The sequence below is a fragment of the Spermophilus citellus genome (assembly GCF_964194105.1).
Source record: "Spermophilus citellus genome assembly, chromosome: 15".
In the NCBI taxonomy this organism is placed as follows: domain Eukaryota; kingdom Metazoa; phylum Chordata; class Mammalia; order Rodentia; family Sciuridae; genus Spermophilus; species Spermophilus citellus.
In genome coordinates, this window is record NC_138195.1 from 96,908,572 (window position 1) to 96,927,194 (window position 18,623).

At 51.3% G+C, this 18,623-nt stretch overlaps 1 protein-coding gene across 8 annotated transcripts in view; it reads left to right on the plus strand.

Annotated features, from left to right (window-relative positions):
- The first annotated feature begins 1,202 nt into the window (after positions 1–1,202).
- The window catches only part of INPP5A (inositol polyphosphate-5-phosphatase A), a 175,029-nt gene continuing 157,608 nt past the window's right edge, over positions 1,203–18,623 (plus strand). For 4 of the 8 annotated variants that reach the window (XR_014018879.1, XR_014018880.1, XR_014018881.1 and 1 more), the window contains exon 1: positions 1,203–1,572. Coding sequence is in view for 3 of the 8 variants with exons in the window: in XM_081266977.1 (XP_081123103.1) it covers positions 1,498–1,572 (75 nt within the window). In the remaining 5 variants the exon portion in view is untranslated. The remainder of the gene's footprint in view (positions 1,573–18,623) is intronic. The other 4 variants (XM_081266977.1, XM_081266975.1, XM_081266976.1 and 1 more) reach the window with 2 other exon arrangements.

Sequence of the window (18,623 nt, forward strand, 5' to 3'; positions counted from 1 at the left end):
TGTGTGTGTGTGTGTGTGTGTGTGTGCGCGCGCGCGCGCGCGCGCCTACGCCTTGTCTTTTCTCAGTGGGCATCCTCCATCCCCACATCTGTGTCTGAAAAACTCTGGAGTGACCTTGTCCACCATGGTGGCCCTGAGCATGGCCCTGACACACGGCTGTGCGCCTGGAGCTGGGCTCCCAGTATCAGATACCCATTTTAAAGTCCGGGTGTGAAAAAATATTAACATTGTTAAATACTGGATACACATTTTCAGGGTGGATCCGCCTCAGGCCTCAGACTGGGCATGGCTCCCTGTCACCCCAGCAGGAAGGTCTCTGTCCCAGCACCACCTTGTTCTTGCCTAGCCCCCTGAACTTGCATGGTGATTAATTAAAAGACCCTGGCCCGGCTCTGCCGCCTCATCCTGTCCAGAGAAGCAGACCCAGAGAGCTGTCTCTAGGTGCGGGATGTGGGCAGCAGCTGGCTGCTAAAGCACCTCTAACTCAGGGGTTGCCTCTTAAAAGAACTTTTCCTTTTAGTGTTTTCTTGGCTACAAATGCCTTCTATTTCTTTTAAGTAGTCAGCATCAGGAACTCGGTTGTCATATTAGGAAGTTGCAAAATCCCGTACACTTGCTCTACGGGGAGGGGCTGGGGTGAGCGACTGGTCCCTGCAGACCTGACTCCGGGAGAACTGAGGCGCCTCCCCAACCCTCAGGGACGCGGCCTATTCCCGACCCTGCTGATCTCCCCACGGGCCGGAACCATAGCTGAACAACAGCTCCACACGGCGCTGCAGGGCCAGGAGGAAGGGTCTCTGAGTTCCAGGGATCCTTTTGGAGCCGCAAAGCTGTGCGCCGGCCGCTGGCTCCTAGAGAGAGAAGCCTCTTTAAAAGGAGGGGTCGGATGCGGGCTCTGACGTCTAAGAGTGCGGAGGCGGGGTCTGCGCGCAGCCGCGGTGCGGGGGGCGGGACGCGACTCGCTGAGGCCGAGCCGGCTAAACCGCAGCGCGGTCACGGAGAGGCTCCGCCCCTCCCCGCGCAGGCCCCGCCCCACCAACAGGCGCGGTCCCTGCGTAGACCCCCGGCCCCGCCCACCCCTGGCCCCGCCCCACCCCGGCTCCGCCCGGTCCCCACAGGCCTTGCTCAGGCAGGCAGATCCCTTAGTCTCAGCCCGCGCAGCCCCGCCCCGCGCAGGCCTTGCTCCGCCCCCTGGGGGGCGGGCCTTGCTGAGCCCGAGTCCGCGGCGGAGGCTGCGGGAACTTTCCCGGCGGGTCTAATGGCTGCGCGCGGGCCGCTGTGAGGCGCGGTGGCGAGCGGGCGCGGGGCCGCGGAGCAGTGAGGAGCGACGAGCGCGAGGCCGGAGCTCCGGCCAGGCCCGGCCCGACCCGCCGAGCCCGCGATGCGCCCGGGGACCGCCCCCCGGCGCAGCTGACGCCCCGCGGCCCCGCGGACCCCGGCCCGGCCCCGCAGGAAGCGGCGCCGCCGCCCAGCCCAGCGCCCGCGCCGACCGGCACGATGGCGGGGAAGGCGGCTGCTCCGGGCACCGCGGTGCTGCTGGTCACGGCCAACGTGGGCTCGCTCTTCGACGACGTAAGTGCCGCGCCGTCCGCCCTGGAGCGCGGCCCTGGCGCCCCGCCGCTGGCCGCGGCCCCGCGCCCGAGACCCTGCGCCCGGACCCCAGCCGCGAAACCCGCGGGCCCGCCCCCAGCTCGGCTCTCCCCCGTGTCAGGGCCGCTAGCCCCTGGCCCTGATCTTGGAGCCCAGAACTCGAGGACCCAGCCCGTTCCCAGCCCCTGCCCCGATCCAGACTCCAGAAGCCTGGTCTGTGGGCACCGACCCCCCACCTAGCTTGACCGTGGTCCTGAATTTGACGCCGGTGCTTGAGTTCCGATCCCTGATTCCCAGCCTGGCCTGCGCCCCAAGACCGTGGTCACTGAAACCATGAGTCTTGAGCCTGGATCCCTGGTTGCTGAACCCTGGCCTCAAACCTGACTCTAGCACCCCCGCCCCCCGCAACTCTGGCCTCCGAACCCTGAGACCTCACAACAAACCCTGGAAAAAATTCTGGAACTCCTGACTGAATCCTGACCCCCAAGCCCCTGAACCCCGGGGTCCCCAAACTTCATCCTATGGCCCCTGTCCATCTGCCCCGTTCTCTCTGGGTGCTTGAGGTGTAAGGTGCCCCCATTTCCCCTGGTAACTTGTGATCTCCTTGCTCATCGAATGAGGGGACTGTTGGAAGCTCTGGAGGACTTTATATCCCTTATTTATATAGGAAAAGGTGCTGAGAAACTCATCAAGGGCAGAGTGGGATGCTGGCTACTAAGGCCTTTGCCTCCCAGCCCCCCAACCAGTCCTCAGTCCCACCCAGGAACCCTAGAGCCTGCCTTGAAGGCAGGAGGCGGGTTAGGCCCAGGGTGCATTGGGAGCTCCCCAGAGCAGGCCCAGGCTGACCTAGTTCGTTATTTCAGCCATGGTGCCACCCCAGTGTTGGTACTTAAACTGCCAACCCAAATAAAGCAGAATGCGGCTCCAAGTGGCATGCTTGTTTAAGAAGAAAGGGTAATGTCACAGATGGAGCTGTGGAGCCACGTCCTCCCTCCCTCCCTCCCTAGGTGAAGAGTTGGGGCTGTGCCAGGGTCGGGAGGTGTGTGCTGCAGATACAAGCCTCATGTAGATTTCAGGGGATGTTCGTGTTTCTTTACTGGCAGCAAGTATGGTGGAGGAGTTTCATTAAGCTGAGTTCATGCACAGACTAGGTTATTTTTTGGGGGGGAGATTACTGGGGTACTCTACCACTAGGCTATATCTTCAGCCCTTTTTTCTTTTGAGGCAGAGTCTCACTAAGTTGCCGATGCTGGCCTCGAACTTGGGATTCTTCTGCCTCAGCCTCCCAAGTAGCTGGTATTACAGGAAGGTGCCACCGTGCCAAGCTAGTGGTTTTTGTTAATAAAAGGTGGGCGCAATTTTTGTGTTTTGTAACTTAACTTCCAGGCATCTGTGTTATCCTTTCCTGCTGGAGATGGACTGTTTCCCTTTGGACTTTGTTGTAGACAACTTGTAGTTTCATATGTGATCCTTCTCTACTAGAGCCTGTATGGGTGTGTGCTTGTATATTTAGCATTCTATTCTAAGCTTTCCAGTAACATGTCACTGTAACATGGTTTTGTTCAGATGATTCAGATCCGTTAACTGTGGCTTCAAAGCCTCAGAAATGTCAGGAAAATTAAGCATGGTGGGGCATTTTAGTCTCAAAGGGAAAGAATTTTTCTGTGCAAACATTCTTTCCAGTAATCTTTTGATTCTGAGTTCTAGCATTCTTGTTGTATTTCAACTGTATACACATATTTCTCTGTGTAGGTATTAAAATGGGTAACTTAATTCACTTTTGTTTAGTGATATACTCTCTCTGAATTTTTATTTTTTCTTAAAGTCTATATGGAATTTTGCATTATGTTTGCATTTGGAAGGAGCATTTGTTTTAGTAGAGAGTACCTGGGTAATTCCATAAGGTGACTTAAGATTCAAGGCCAAGTAGAACAACATCTGTCCGTTTCCTTCTCTCTTTTTTGGTACTGGCAATTGAACCCAGGAAACTTTATCACTGAGCTACATCCCCTGCCCTTTTATTTTGAGGCAGGGTCTTGTTAAGTTGACAAAGCTGGCTTCCAACTTGCGATCCTCCTGCCTTAGCTTCCTGTGTCTCTGGGATTACAGGCATGTGCCACCACGCCCAGCTCCTTTTCTTAATGTGTGGAGCTCTGTCCCTGTGCCCCTTTTCCCCCAGTGGCCTGGCAAAGCCTGGCTCACTTGCATTCTAGGGCTTCCCTCCTTGGCGGAGGCTTGGGTGATGGTGCTCATGAAATATAAGCCTGTGAAAGCAGTGGGTTCTCTAGTGAAGGAGACTTTACTTTCTTGGCTTATACTCTGTTTCAGATCCTTGGACTCTTGCCCTCACTCAACTTGTGCCCCTCCTGACAAACACCCATCCCACAGTATTCAGCCTTGTTAAAAGCAAGCTTTTCTCTGTGCCTTATGTCTTAGCTGCTTCCAAGGGAGTCTGATTCTGGGGAGAAAGGTGTCCAGTTTGAAACAGACATGCTGACTGTGAGGACATTTTTCCTTTTATGCACAGTATGCACAGTGATAGGAGGTTTGTTTCTGATTTTGGAATTTTGAAAGTCTCCCTTCTCCTCTCCATGTAGTGGCGACCCCTCTTAAACACTGCATATGTAATTAATTAATTTATTTATTAGGTGCTGGGATTGAACCCAGGGCCTTGCTGTGCTGGGCACAAGCTCTACCGTCGAACTCCCTGCTTGTGTATGTAAATATTAATCATGGTTTTGTTCTTAACTCCCTGGAATCTCCAGAACATCTAGTTTCCTCTTCTCTTCTCATTGACACTCCTGGCATCCTCATGTCCAACAGGATGGCCAGGCTGCAGTTGCTGAGGGTCTTCAGGTTGTGTGGAGTCCTTTGACATTACAGACAATGTGCCATAAATGTATTGCAAGACATCAGTCTTCAAACTTTTATTCCTTTCATTCTTAAAAATTACAGAGGACCCCAAGAGTTCTTGTTTGTGTAGGTTTTACCTACGAATATTCACTATCAGAAGTTGAAACAGAGAAAGAGGTAAACCCAGAAACAGAGCACTTTAGCATTAGCTGGCACTTTAGCATGGCATGCTACATGCTCCCTCAAGGAAAAGGAACTCATTCCATAGTGTTAGAAATGGTTTTGGCCCAGTTACCCTTTTAAGAGGTGTCCTCCTCCTGTGTGTTATGCTATTGTCAAGGCCGGGTTGGTCCCTTGTGGCAAGTTCCTGGTCAGTCCTTCTTACTTGCTTGCTAGAAGCTCTAAGGCTTTGGGTCCTTCTGCAAGGAGTTTTTGCTTGGTAATGGCTTTACAGAGGTAGAATCCACATGCCACGTACAATTCAGAGGTTTTAGTGCATTCACGAGTTGCATGACTATTGCCAGTCAATGCTGAAACATTGTCACCTCAGATAGAAGCTGTACATTATCAGGTGCCTGCATCTCCCTGAAACCCCAGCCCCTGCCCACCAGTAGCCTCTTCCATCTCCATGGATCTTCCCCTTCTGGATTTTACATACATAGAATCACAATGTGAGGCCTTTGTGCCTGTCTGCTGTCACCCAGCAAGGTGTTCTCAGTCACCCTGTTGTGGCTGTGTCAGGGCGTCATTCCTCCTGTGGATGGATACTGTCCCATCACATGGACATGCTGCATCTTGTCTACCATTTGGACTGGTTCCTCCTTTTGGCTGTTGTGAACACTGCTGCTATGAGCATTGGTGTGCAAGTCCCTGTGGGTATGTATGTCAGCTCTGTGGGGCGTGTGCCCTGTGGTGGAATTGCTGGGTCGCACAGTAGCTGTGTTTAGCCTTCTGGGGGAGTCATGAGACTCTCCAAGCGGCTGCACCATCTTTCATTCCCACCAGCAGGGTCTGGTTTTCCATATCCTCCCCAGTACTTGTTACTCTGTCCTTTTTCCCAAGACTTTTTTCCTTTGCCTGGACACCCTAATTTGGTTCTCCTCACCCAGCTCTCAGCATTGAGTATGCTGGGGCCAGACTGGCTGCCTTTCCCTGGCCACACTTGCTTCCTGGGCCTCACCTAGGTTCCCTTTCTCTGCATTATGTGGAGAGCTGCAGCCAGGGAGAGTGAGGCTATGTGCAGCAGCCAGCCTGTGCAGAAGACCAGCACTTCTGAAGGGATTTGGGCTTGTCTGTCTCTGCTGTCTGTGAGCTGGTGCAGAGCATGGGGCTGCTGGAGGCCTAGCCTCTGCTTCAGGCTCCTGCAGTCCCCAGGCCTGGTCCCCTGCCGGGGCCTGGCTGGAGGTGTCTCAGCGTTTTTGTTTTTGGCGTTGCTGCTTCTGCCCTGAGAGTGCAGTAGACTCTTCTGTGAGAATTATGGTCACTTTCCTGAGTCTACAAGACAGGGCTCTGCCTGTCTCCCAGAGTGGCAGGATTAAGTAAGACAGTTTCCAAGCCTTGTTGCAATCACTGGTGCTACTCTCCTGACACAGGGAATAACTTCTGAATCACCTTTGACTGGCACCTTAGGTGCCTTCAATGTTGTTTGGGATTTCTAAGTAAATGTGGCAATCACCTGCTTCTGTACTGCTCATGCCCCCTCCAACCTGCCCAATGTCTGGGAACTCAGACCATGCTCTGTGTGGTCACTGACCAGCTTTGAGCGCAGCTGTGTTCCCTGGTCAACTACCACCCTCTCTGTCCTGTTTCCACCCTTCTAGATATGTGGAGGGGTCTGGGCACCTGGGGTGTTAGAAATACTAAGTGTTTCCAGGGTGGAACTGCTGGATGGCCCTGTGAGAATAGTAACGTGGGATCACGTGTGCCCATGCTGTCCACCTAGAGGCCCCAAGAAGTCTCAGTTTGCAGGGTGTCACTAAGAAGTACCTTCCATGTGGGGGCTTAGGGCCTCCTCTCACAGCAGATGTAGCACAGGAGGAGCTGTGCTGCTCCTAGGGTGGTCTCTACTTGGTTTCAGGACAGGAGGCCTGTGGTGGGGTGTTTCTGTGGATTTGCTTGGTCTGATTCAGAACTTGCAGAAACCTCACACCCAGACCTACCTCCCAGTGAAGTTAGAGAGTGAAGTTAGGGAGGGCCCTGTCTCTGCTGGAGGGAAGGCCCTTGGAAGGCCTTAACTGGATGGAAGAGGAGGGGAAAGGAGGGGAGAGGGAGCAGGTTGCCCTGAGCCCAGGGAGAAAGGAAGTTCCCCAGTTGGAAGGTGACTTCTGTCCAGGAATGACCTGAATTGCATGGTGTTCACCCTGCTGTCCACAGTTGTCTGAGAATAGCCCCTGCCTAGGCTGGCAAGTCCCTCTGATGTGCACATACTACGTCAAACAGAAGGAGAAGGCAGGCCTGCCCCGTTGGCCAGCACAGGAGGGACTAGTCCTACTTTCTGTTGCTCACTTTAGTTAATTGGAATACCTGGGCATCTCCTGCACAGACAGACTCTCTAGAGGCCTGTCAAACAAGGAGTTTAGAGGCTGGAGGCTGATGCCCACTGTGGCCAGGCCTGGCCTTCCAAGTGGTTACCTCTGAGAGTGCAGGGAAAAAACTTTGATGTGTGGGCTCCCCCTCTAGGACTCTTCTTTCCTGAGAATAGATTATGCTTGGGGCATGCATTGGAATCTAGGAAACGTCCAGAGCTGAGCTCTTCAGGGAGGGCAGTGCTGAGCTGGCCCACCCTAGTCTGACCTTGAGCCCTTTAAGCTCAGGACCCTCATAAAAGCTCCCTGGTGTGAGAAAGCTTTCTGGGCTCAATGCTGTGTGTGAACAAGCATCCAGTATGTGAGCCCAACATCAGGTCACTTGGCTCCTCCAGGAGAATAGAACATTAGTCCAGCAGTGGAAGTCGTGCAGTAATTCACATAAACTGGGGTTGGAGGATGGTGGTCACCATGTTCTGCTGCATCCCTGCAGGCTCTTGGAGGGGGCTTCTAACTGTTGGTCCTTGGCTCATAGTTTTCGACATCATGGGTCTGTTTTGTGAGCTTCTCTCCCTATGGCTCTCATCTTTGAGGCTCTTGAGTCTTCTGTTTGGTCTCTGAGGGTGAGAGCTTCTGTGGTGCCCACATTGCTCCCAGTTTGAGTTTTAATTGTAGAGGAGGTTTGGAGAGTGGACATGGCACTAGAGAAGTGTCCACTTGGATGTAGGGGTGTGTGATGCTGTCCTGCTGGTGGGCTATCTGTAGGATTCTTGGTGTCTTTGTCACGTAAGGATGTTATCTTGATGACACGACAGTGGGCCTGGGCCCCTGTCAGGGGCTTTGGGTAGACTGGACTTGGTGCTTGACAGAAGGGCTTCCTGGCCAGTGAGGTGCTCTGAGTGTGGGGACAGCACACTGGAACCCTCCAGGCTTAGATTACCTCTGGCTTTCTTTCCCTTCAGTAGATAACATGTCTGCCCCACTTATGGGCCATGATGACCTCGATCGTCTTCTGGTCCTTCTCTTTGACAAGGGCTTAAGATCCCTTTTTGGAGCTGCCAAGTCTGTGGGCAACTATTACTATCTTAGAGGTGGGTGGGTGTTGAGCAGAACTACCCTGTGTGTTGGGACTGCTTGTCCACTGCCTTCCTTGACATCTCTCACAGCTTACCCAGCCTCTGAACTGCCCCGTCCCTCCATCATCCAGACTCCAGTCTCTCAAGAGCTCCCCCGTCCTCTTACGTCCATGTAGGGAGCTCATCTGTAGGCTCCTCTGGGGTAGCAGCCTCATCTTTGCTCTATCCCTGGGGTGCTGGACAACACACTGGGGCTGCCTGGGTGGCTGGTCACCGCTCAGTGAGCCTGAGCACACCTGCCTGTGGCTAACGGTTTCCAGCCTTGCTGTGTGGCCTGGTGCTGCTCCTAGGGGAGCCTCATCTGCTGGGCTCAGCTGTTTTGTGCCTTCTGCCTGCTCCAGCACCCAGGCTCTCTGGGTGCTTGCTACCTGCATTGTAGTCACCCAGCTCACCTTTCAGATCGCTCATTCCCCTCCCAAGCACCTGTTGCTTGAGCAAGATGTGATTTTCCATATCTGTGTGCCTCTGATTCAAGATTGTTTCTTGGAACTCTTTTTTTTTGTACTTTACTTTTTAAAATTTATTTTTATGTGGTGCTGAGGATCAAACCTAATGCCTAACACGTGCTAGACAAATGCTGTGCCACTGTGCCACCATCCCTTCCCTCCTTGGACTCTTGCCCCTTATTGGTCCAGTAGAGTTGACTCCTCTTTCCAGGACTGACTTGGGCCTGGCTTTGGGTCACAGGTGCGTTGCTCTCCTGTCCTCCCACCCTGTGCCATGATCTGCTTTGTCTTGTTTGCTTCTTGTTGATAGTGATAATGTTCTTCATGTTTTGTTGTATCCACATGGGCTGGCCACTGACCCTAGCTTCTGGGATGGGCCAGAGTGTCCTGCTTTGACATTCTACTCTAGTGAGTTAGGGCGGGAATGGAGAGGATTGGGGGGCTTCCTGCCCCCTCTGTCAGGATAATGTGGAGATTGGGGAGGGTCATATAAATGGGCCAGACAACAAAGGCAGACTGCCCTCAAGTGGACCTTGCTGGGCATGTTGATGTTGGCTCTCCTTGCACTTTATGGGCAGCTGGGGACAAGTGCAGTCAGAGGTGCTCTTGGTGTCAGTAGAAATTCTTTGGTTCCTAGGGTCTAGTGAATTTTCCACTTCGAACAGTTCCATTGAGGTACAGCTTAAAGACCAATTAGTTTATCCAGCATAGCCAAACTATTAAATGATTTCTAGAATTTTCCAGAAGTTTGTAGTTGTACAGCTATCAGCCCTTGATGCAGATTTGCAGCATTTCCACCTAACTCTTTATGGCAGGCAGTCTCTCCTACTTCCACCAGGCCAACTCCTGCTTTGCTTTCTCTTGTAGAATTTTGCCTTTACTGAGGATTTTGTGTCATGGGATCGTACAGTATGGGATTCTTGTGTGTCTGCCTTTTTTCACTGAGCAGAATACAATGTTGCTGAGGTCCATCTGTGTGTTCTTGTGTATTTGGGGAATTTGTCTTGGTTCATGGCTGTGTGGATGCACAGTATATCTGTCCTCTGGTTGACGGGTGTTGGGGCTGCTGTTGGTACTTTGAGCAAGTTGGACATGGGTGCGTGTATGCTGCTCTTGGGCTGGTTAAGTGGTCAGCTAATGGCTGTTTTCTTCTGGATCCTGCCCAGTGTATTTGCAGCAGCTACAACCATTTTGCATCCCTGCAGCAGCATGCAGGGCTCAGCTCCTCTGTCATGCCAGTGCTGGGTGGTATCTGAGGATAGGGGTATGGTGCATTTCCTTGTGGTGGCCTTTTTTTTTTTGGTGCTGGGGATTAAACCCAGGGGCATTTTGCTACTGAGCTATGCTCCCAGCCCTTTGTATTTCAGGACAGAATCTTGCTGAGTTGCTTAGGGCCTTTGCTAAGTTGCTGAGGTTGGCCTCAAACTTGCGATCTTCCTTCGTCAGTCTCTTGAGTCACTGGAAGACAGGTGTGTGTCACCATGTTTAGCTCCCTATGGTTTTAATGTGTATTTCTGGCCTGTATTCTTAAACCATGGACTTTCCACAAGTTGGTTCTTTTGCCCTATTGGTAATGGATTTTGAAAAACAGAGGACTGTGTTAATGGGGGAGGACCCTTGGCTTTGCCTTCCTGGTCATTCCTCTGAGAAGGGGCACAGGGTTGACCCCCTTCCCCAGGCCTGTTTGCCTGGACACATGGGCAGGTATGATAAGTCAAAACATTTGGCAAGCTTAGTGACGGTAAAGCAGGAGCAAGGACATGTATGAGTCCTGAAGCTCTACCACGGGAGAAGCAGGCTAAGCTGTGAACACAGTGGAGCACAGTGCATCAGCCTCAGTGCCACTCACCAGGGCATGCAGGGTCAGCTGGGGCTGGTCACATGCACCACGGGTCAGTTTTGTGCCATTGGTATTGGTGGGGGAAGCACAGAGAGTACTCAGGCGCCAGTTTCCCATTCTGTGGCCTGTGGGTATTGGGTACTGCCACTGTTGAGGGTGTACTCATGTTAACTTGAATCTTCTAGCCTCTGAGGGAAGTTTGTTGTGGCCCCTTCCAGGGAACTATCTCTGGCTATTGGCCTGGTGTCTGTCCTTTCCTTATTACCTACTCTCCTGGGTGTCTGGGTGGGTGTATTTGTAGATTCAAGTGTGAGTCCTGGAAGCACTTGTGACTGTGGCTCTGTGAATACATTTCCAGCTTCTCTCTGATGAATACCCAGGTGTATATATGGATACCCAGGTGGGTGCACTGATGCCCAGGCTGGAGCTGTGTTTCTTTAGGTTGCATGGGAAGAGCTAGGCTTGGTGGGGAGGTTCAGGCATCCTTGATAGCTAGGCAGCTGTTCTGTTCTGTTCTGGATCCATGGCCTCAGCATCACTTGGGGGGGGGTATTAGTTGCAGCTGGGGCATCTGGTCACCACTGTGTTGGAGACCTGAATTTGGTACTGTTTCTCCATGGAGGGAAGCATTTGACCATCTCCCTGGCTTGTGTGCTTCCATTGTTTCTGTTGGACAGTATTACAGGCTGTTTCCTCCAGCCTGATTGTTGTCTCTTCACCCACCTTGCTGGCCCCCGTGGTCATTGGCCATCGGGGAGAGCTTTGGGTTTGTGACTCTCCATGCTTGGGCCTGCACATGGTTGGATGAGGGCTGGCCATGTGCATGGGAACCCTCAACCCTCTTGGAAAGGGCTGCCCTTGGTCCATTTAGTTCAGTGAGGGCTGGCCATGTGCTTGGGAACCCTCAACCCTCTAGGAAAGGGCTGCTCTGGGTCCATTTGGTCCAATGACTTATCAGCCACCTGCTCTACCTAGAAGGAGCCTGGTGGGTCTGTACTCCCAGCCCTGATTACCTCCCTTACCTACCTTTTGACTTTGGTTGACTGACAGTTGACCCCTGCTGGCTGTCCAGGTATGAGGATGGAGAGTGGGGATGGGGTAGCTTCCTTGGGTGCTGGCCTTGGACCACCTGGGTGACCTGCACGTGTAGAGCTTTCCATGACGCCTCTTTCTGCAGCACCTGGGAGCCTGTGCTGTAGGAAAAGGCTCACCTGTCCTTGGTTACCAATGATTCCTCTGGGATTTCTTGGGGTCCTGTATGCATTTAAGGTTATAAGGCTTGGGTAAGGTGCTTCAGTGGGCCCTTGCTTTGTCTGGTTAAGCAGGTGTCTGGTGCAAGGCACACACATTGCTTTGTGTAATTTGGGGTCATTTGGGGTCAATTTCCACTGAGCTTGTTCTATTAAGGATGATGTCTGCATGAGTAGCGGGCAGATTTGTGGAAATATGCTTTTCTTTTCTTTCCTCCTTTGTCACTGTTAGGGTTTTTCAGATCATCATGACTTCCTGTTTTGCTGTAACGACCTGGTGGCCCTTGCTGCTGCAGTCAGGCGTGCATACTGTGTACACCATTGAGGTGGGAGGCAGAGGGCTGGGCCATTTGTGCAGGAACTGGGGTGCGGAGCACTGTGGTGCATGCCTGTTATCCCAGCTGTGTGGGAGGCTAAAGGAGGATGGCAAGTTCAAGGCCAGCCTTGGCAACTTAGTGAGACCCTGTCAAAATAAAAAGTTCTGGAAAGTAGCTCAGTGGTAAAGTGCTCCTGGTTTCAATTCCTAGTACCACACACACATGCACAAAAAGTGACACCCTTGTGACAAGATGGGGCTTCTGAGATCTTCACCAGGGCCAGTTCTAATCCAAATACATGGCCCCAGCAGGGACACTTGGTGCCGGAGTTGTGGACTCCCCTTGGGCCAGGCCAAGGGGCTCCAGTTTCATGTGGTTCTGCTGAATTGCAGGGCAGGGTGGGGCCTGGGCCCAGGAGGCTTATGAGTGGGGACTATGTTTGCCACTGGACTCGTCGTTTTGTTCACTGTAAGGTTTTTTGTGAGCCTGACCTTGGCCCAGAGATTGGAGCCAGGTGGGGGCTCCCACCTATGCCTGCTGGGCCATGGCTCCCTGGAGGTTTCTCTGTCTGTTAGTCACAGCAGCGGGGAAGCAGCCCAGGAAGGCTTCCCTCCCCTAGGCTCTCCTTGACTTCTTGGGCTGGGGATGACCCACCTCTTGCCTCTGCTGCCAGTTCTTGTCCAGGGCAGGGTATCTGAGTATGGTGCTTAGGGAGTGGTGAGTCCCAGCAGAGGAAGGATGAAGCCAGGAGCAGAGTGGGGCACCAGGGCAGAGGCAGAGGGGAAGGTTGTGGGTTGAGGTGGGGAGAACGGGAGGGGACCTGGGTGAGTGAGCTGGGGTGCGCTGCTGGTGGTGGGCCAGTGCCTTGTTCCACTGTATGTTGTTGGAGTGTTTTACATGTCAACCCTGCCTTCCTCACAACCCTGGGGGTTGCCATCTCCTCCACCAGCTAATCTGCCCTCCAAGCAGCCAGCTCACGGCTCTGGCCCCACTCTCGCTACCTTGGCCTTGGAGCACAAGCAAGAACGTGGAGATCTGTGGTGCCTCAAGAATGACTTCAGAGAGAGATGCTCTGGCTATGGATATTACAAATGGCTGCTGGGGCATATGGCTGGGACTGGAGGATTAGAACTGACTGGAGAGCCAGGGAAGGGTGGCCTCTGAGACATTGCAACGCAGGAACAGAGCAGGCAGCAGGAGCCTTATGGCCAGGGAGCAGCAGGAATGGGTGCTGTGGGCAGAGGGGTGGCATATGCTGCTAGTACTTGTGCTCCATTCCTTAACAGCATGGGGAGCAAGGCTGTTGACCTGTGTCTGTGACCAGAGGAGGATGCGGTGAAGTGTGGGTATCATGGCCACTCCTGCTCTAGTTGTCCCCCGGGGCAGAGCGTCAAGTCCAGCCAGCCCTGACCTGCAGGCAGCTGGGCCCCAAGCTGCCTATGTTCTGTTTCTTGTAACTACTGATAAGTGGCTCATGTGGAAGGGGAAGAGGGGCTGAGTTGGGGAGAGGAGGAACTTCTGGTGTATTGGGGGTGTCCCCAGACTGAGTAGGACTCTTAGGGGTTGGGTCATCATGGTATACCTTCTGAGAACAGACTCAATGCTGACACTTGATCTTTCCATCTTACTCTTTTGATAAGTTCTGCTCAGGGAGAGAGTTCAAACGTTCCCTAACATTAGGAGAAATTGTTATCTGTGAGCTTCGGCTACCTTGATAGCTGGATGGTCAGCACAGGCTATAGAGGGGTTTCAGTGTCTTGCAGAAGGTTTTGCATTAGGAGTCTGCATTACTGATAAAAACAAACTTTCAATATTTTGTAGACTACTCAACAACATACCTCCTGGAATGTAGCTTGATCTGGAGGCTTAATGCTTTTTCTTGGAGAAAGTCTAGTTTCTATGTTTGGTAGGACCCAGCTAGGTCTGCTGAGCCCTGAAGCTTGTGGGCGGCCAGGATCCTGAACTACCTTTGCCTAGGTGTCTCCATAGCCTGACGGCTCCTTCTCAGGATGGGGAAGGAAGGACCCTAGACAGCCCATCTCGTGCCCTGTGTGAAGTTTCTATGTAGGCAGGTCACTGTCAGCAGCATGCTTGCGTCCTCCTTTGAGAACTGTGAGACTCGTCCTGCCACATGGACACACTGGAATGGAAGGTGTTTGTGGGCTCCATGGACAGTAGGAGGGTATCTGTCTCTGGATGTGCCCTGTGTTGATGCAGCAAGCTCTTGGGCTCTGTGGTCTGTTGGAGCTGGTGTGGGCTGCTGACTGGCAGAAGTTTTGCACACAGGCACACATCACACACTCCCTCTGGGTTGGGGGAGAGGGCCTCATATTTCACGTTTGACCCCTCTTGATACTTAAAAAGTGGCTGGTCAGTGTCTAAGATGCACCTATTGGACTTTATATACAACCAGAGATATGAAAAATTGTACTCTATATGTGTAACAAGAATTGTAATGCATTCCACTGTCATTTATTTTTTAAAAATCAATAAAAAATAAAAAATAATAAAAAGATAAACCTATTGGAATCTAATGCTCATTTCTTGATTACTTGTAGACAGAGTATCATTGTGAGATTTTCTCCTCATTTTTGGATTTTAATGTTGGAATTGCGTGGCCCTTGTGAGTCTTGCATCTAAGTTACTGGTGTTGCTTTATGGAGTAGGTGGTGATAGGTTTGTAGGACAGATGCTCTTCCTGTCAGTCATTTGTGACACCTCTTTTTATACTGTGCAGTTTCTCAGGTGTGTCGAGAGGCCTGTGGGTATGGGACCCTTTTCTGACATTGTTCTTCCTGTGTCTCATGTTGTGCTCACCTTTTTTTGTGGCTCCCTTGTGTGTTTTTTTTTTTTTTTGTATATCACATCTGTTAGGAAGTTGCCACATGGACATTTAGTCAGTCTCCTCTAAAGGTAGCCTGATGGCCTGTATCACTAGCAGTGGTTTCTTCTCACACCTCTTGTTTTGGAATCAAAACTCTACCCTTTGATGTCTTCTACCAAACCAACACTCTCATGTGTGGGGTTTGCCTGCCTTGCTGGCCGGAATCACTCTCAGATGGCTTGTGATGGAGTATGTGTCTCTTGCTCATGAGGTGGCACATCCGTGTGCCTGCAGTTGGGCAGACTTGGGAAGGTGGTGCTCCTTGCTAAACGCGGGCAGCCAGCATGGCCTGTCCTTAGGAGCCCTGGTGCTGTGGAGCGGAGGGTTCCTCTTTTTTTTTTTTTTTGAGAGAGAGAGAGAGAGAGAGAGAGAATTTTTTTAATATTTATTTTTCAGTTCTCGGCGGACACAACATCTTTGTTGGTATGTGGTGCTGAGGATCGAACCCGGGCCGCACGCATGCCAGGCGAGCGCGCTACCGCTTGAGCCACATCCCCAGCCCTGGAGGGTTCCTCTTTACAGAACAACATTGGGTTGTGTTCTGTGAATGCCTGAATTCATTCTTTTTTTCTTTTATGTGCTGGGATTGAACCTAGAACCTTGTATAGGCTAGGCAGGTGCCCTGTTGCTGAGCCACACCCTCAGGGACTCTTTTTTTTTTTTGAGGGAGAGGCCTCTGCACCAAAGTCAGAAGGAAGGCATTTGGCTTTGTAGACCAGCTATTTGTCTTCTGTAGATTTTTTCCTTTGCTTCTTTTCTGAATTGATGTATAACTGCCAAGAGGAGAGGTTTATTGAGTATTACCTCATCCTTGGTGCCTGTGGGCCCAGTGGCCACAGGTTGTGAGGTCATTTTGGTAGTCAGACTACACTAAGGTTGGAAGGGAACCTGTAGTAGGTCTTGGTGGTGGGCTAGGTCTGCCTGGCGTACTTGCCAGGAGTCCTCCGTGCGATGCGTTGTGACGGGCACGGGGTCTCAGCCCCAGGTGTGCTTTTCATTCTGGGTGTGTGTCTGGAGTGTGGGAGCGCTACCCATAGAGGGAAGAAACACCGAGCCCCATAGATTTTGGAAGGCCACCTCCTCCCTAGAGTCACTGCTCCTGGCTGTCTCTTGCTTGGAGAGTTCTAGTCCCTGTCTTCCAGGAGACCTAGGAGCCTGGCTGTGATTATTGTCACTTTTGGAAGTGAGCAAATTTTCTTTCATAATGAATTAAAAATTTAAATGTCGATTGAGCATGAATGCATGACCAAGACTTCTTAGCTTAGAGGAAAAGCAACTGGGTTACCAGGTGTGAAATTTGGGCAGGGCAGCCAGGAGAATCTGGAGGTGTCAGGTGGGGAAGGGATGCTCTGTGTCCCTGGGTTGCCTTTCTGCATCCTTGAATGTGACTGGGGTGCCAGGGCCCATGGCAGAGCCAGCGCCTTCTTGAGGCTACTGTGAGTGCTCTGATCCCATGTGCTAAGCACGCTTGGGCGAACTCACTGACACAAGGCTCTTCCTGGAGGCCACAGGCAGCAGGGCTAATTCGGGCTGATTCTTCCTAACTGTCAGCCCTCCGTCCTGAGGCCCTAAGGACCTGGATGGCAAAGTTGGTATTTCCGCCCCTTGAAGGCTTGGGCTTATCAGGCTCCTTTTTTGCATGGGACTCTCTCTGGAGGCCGAGGGGTGGTGTGTGTTTGAAGCCACTTGTTCCTCTGCCCTCACATCTCCTGCATGGGTTGGCAGGTTGGGGTTGCAGAAGCTCCAGTGTGGGCAGTACCACAGGAGGAGCCCTACTTTCTTTTCCCCAAGTAGGAGCGAACACTGCAGTGGGGAGAAGGAAAGTGACATGTGGTCTGTGCTGTTTGTCGAGTCACAGGGCTTTGTGGCTGTTAATGTGCAGTCCTAGCCTAGACTCCTTGGAGTCAAGGGGCACCAGGAGATTCAGCGGGGTCTGGAGCTGGATGTTCTGAGGCTCCCCTCCCAGGCAACTTGCAGGCTGCTGTCCTCATGACTTCTGTGCCGTCCCAGGCTCCCCAATTCCCCCGCGGCCCCAGGGCCCATGGAAGCATGACTTATGGGAGCCACAGTCACCCTTGCTCCTCTACTCGCCACGCTCAGCCCTGACCTGAGCCAGCCAAACAGCGTCCCACCAGGCCTGCTCAGCACCATCTCCTCTTGGCCCTCCTGGGCCTGTACCCGTGTCCTTGACTGGGTGGCCAGCTTCCTGAGGTCCTGAGCATGCTGAACAAATTTGAGATACCATAAAATTTATCCTTCTGTACAGTTCAGTGTTTTATTTTATTTTAATTTTTTTAGAGAGAGAGAGAGAGAGAGAGAGAGAGAGAGAGAGAGAGAGAGAGATTATTTATTTATTTATTTTTTAGTTCTTGGCGGACACAACATCTTTGTTTGTATGTGGTGCTGAGGATCGAACCTGGGCCGCACGCATGCCAGGCGAGCGCGCTACCGCTTGAGCCACATCCCCAGCCCCAGTTCAGTGTTTTAGTATATTCACAAGGCTCTGCAACCATTGCCACAGACTAGTTCCAGAGTATTTTCGTTATTCTGAAAAGAAGCACAATCCATTTGTAGTCCCCCATCCCCTTTCCCTGCAGACACTAGCCCACTTTCCAACTGTGGAGTCACCTGTTCTGGGTGTTGCATACAAATGGGATCAAACAGTATGCAGCCTTCTGTGTGACTTCTGCTCAGCAGAATGTCTTCAAGGCTGAGCGGCATTGATTTTTATTATGAATGCTGCTTCATCACATAGACACAGCAGTTTGCATGTCTGTCAATCAGTTGATGGACATTTGAGTGTTACATGTAGTGCTACTTTGAACATCCATGTACAAGATTTTGTTTGCATGTACGTTAATCCCTCTGTGTACATACCCAGTTGTGGGGTTGCTGGGTCATGTGACTGCTCTAACTTTTGGAGGAACCTCTGCATGTTTCCTGGTGGCTGTACTATTTTGTTCCCACTAGCACTGTTTGAGGTTTCTGGTTTTTCACATCCAAAAGCACAAGTTATTGTCCATCTTTTGCTGGTGATGATCCTGCTAGGTGTGAAGGGGCATTTCATTGTGGTGTTAGTGCTTTTCCTGCTGATGTGTTTTTTTCATGTCTTGTTGGGGATTTGTATGTTTACTTTGAAGACTCAAATCCTTGGCACTATGAAATTTTTTTTTAGAAAATCATTGAGTTTTAAGAAGTCTTTATGTATTTTGGGTACTAGACTGTTACCAAATATATGATTTTCAAATATTTTCTCCTATTCTTTGTGTTGTTCCTTTATTGATAGTATCTGTTGAAGCATAGTGTTTTTGATTTCAGTGGAGTCTAACTCAATTTTTCTTCAATTGCTTGTGCTGTAGGTTCTAAGAAACCACAGCCAATTTAAGGTCACAAAGGTATGTATACTCATTAGTCGTGAAATGGATGGAATGCTATGGTACAGTCAATAAATTATTATGAAGCTGTTAAAAAAAGAAAGGTGTGTATACTCTTCTTTTTTATTCTTAGACTTAGTTTTAGCTCTCATGTGCTCATCTTGATGTATTTGGAGTTAGTTTTTGCACATGGTGTAAGAGCTTTTGCTTTATTCTTTTGCATGTGGATATCTAGATATCCCAGCACACTTAGTTGAAAAGATGTATTCCCACTACATTGTCTGACCACTCTTGTTGAAAGTCCACTTTTTAAAAATACCTTTTTATACCTTATTTCATTTATTTATTTTTATGTGGTGCTAAGGATTGAACCCAGGGCCTTGCACGTGCCACAGGATCACTCTACGG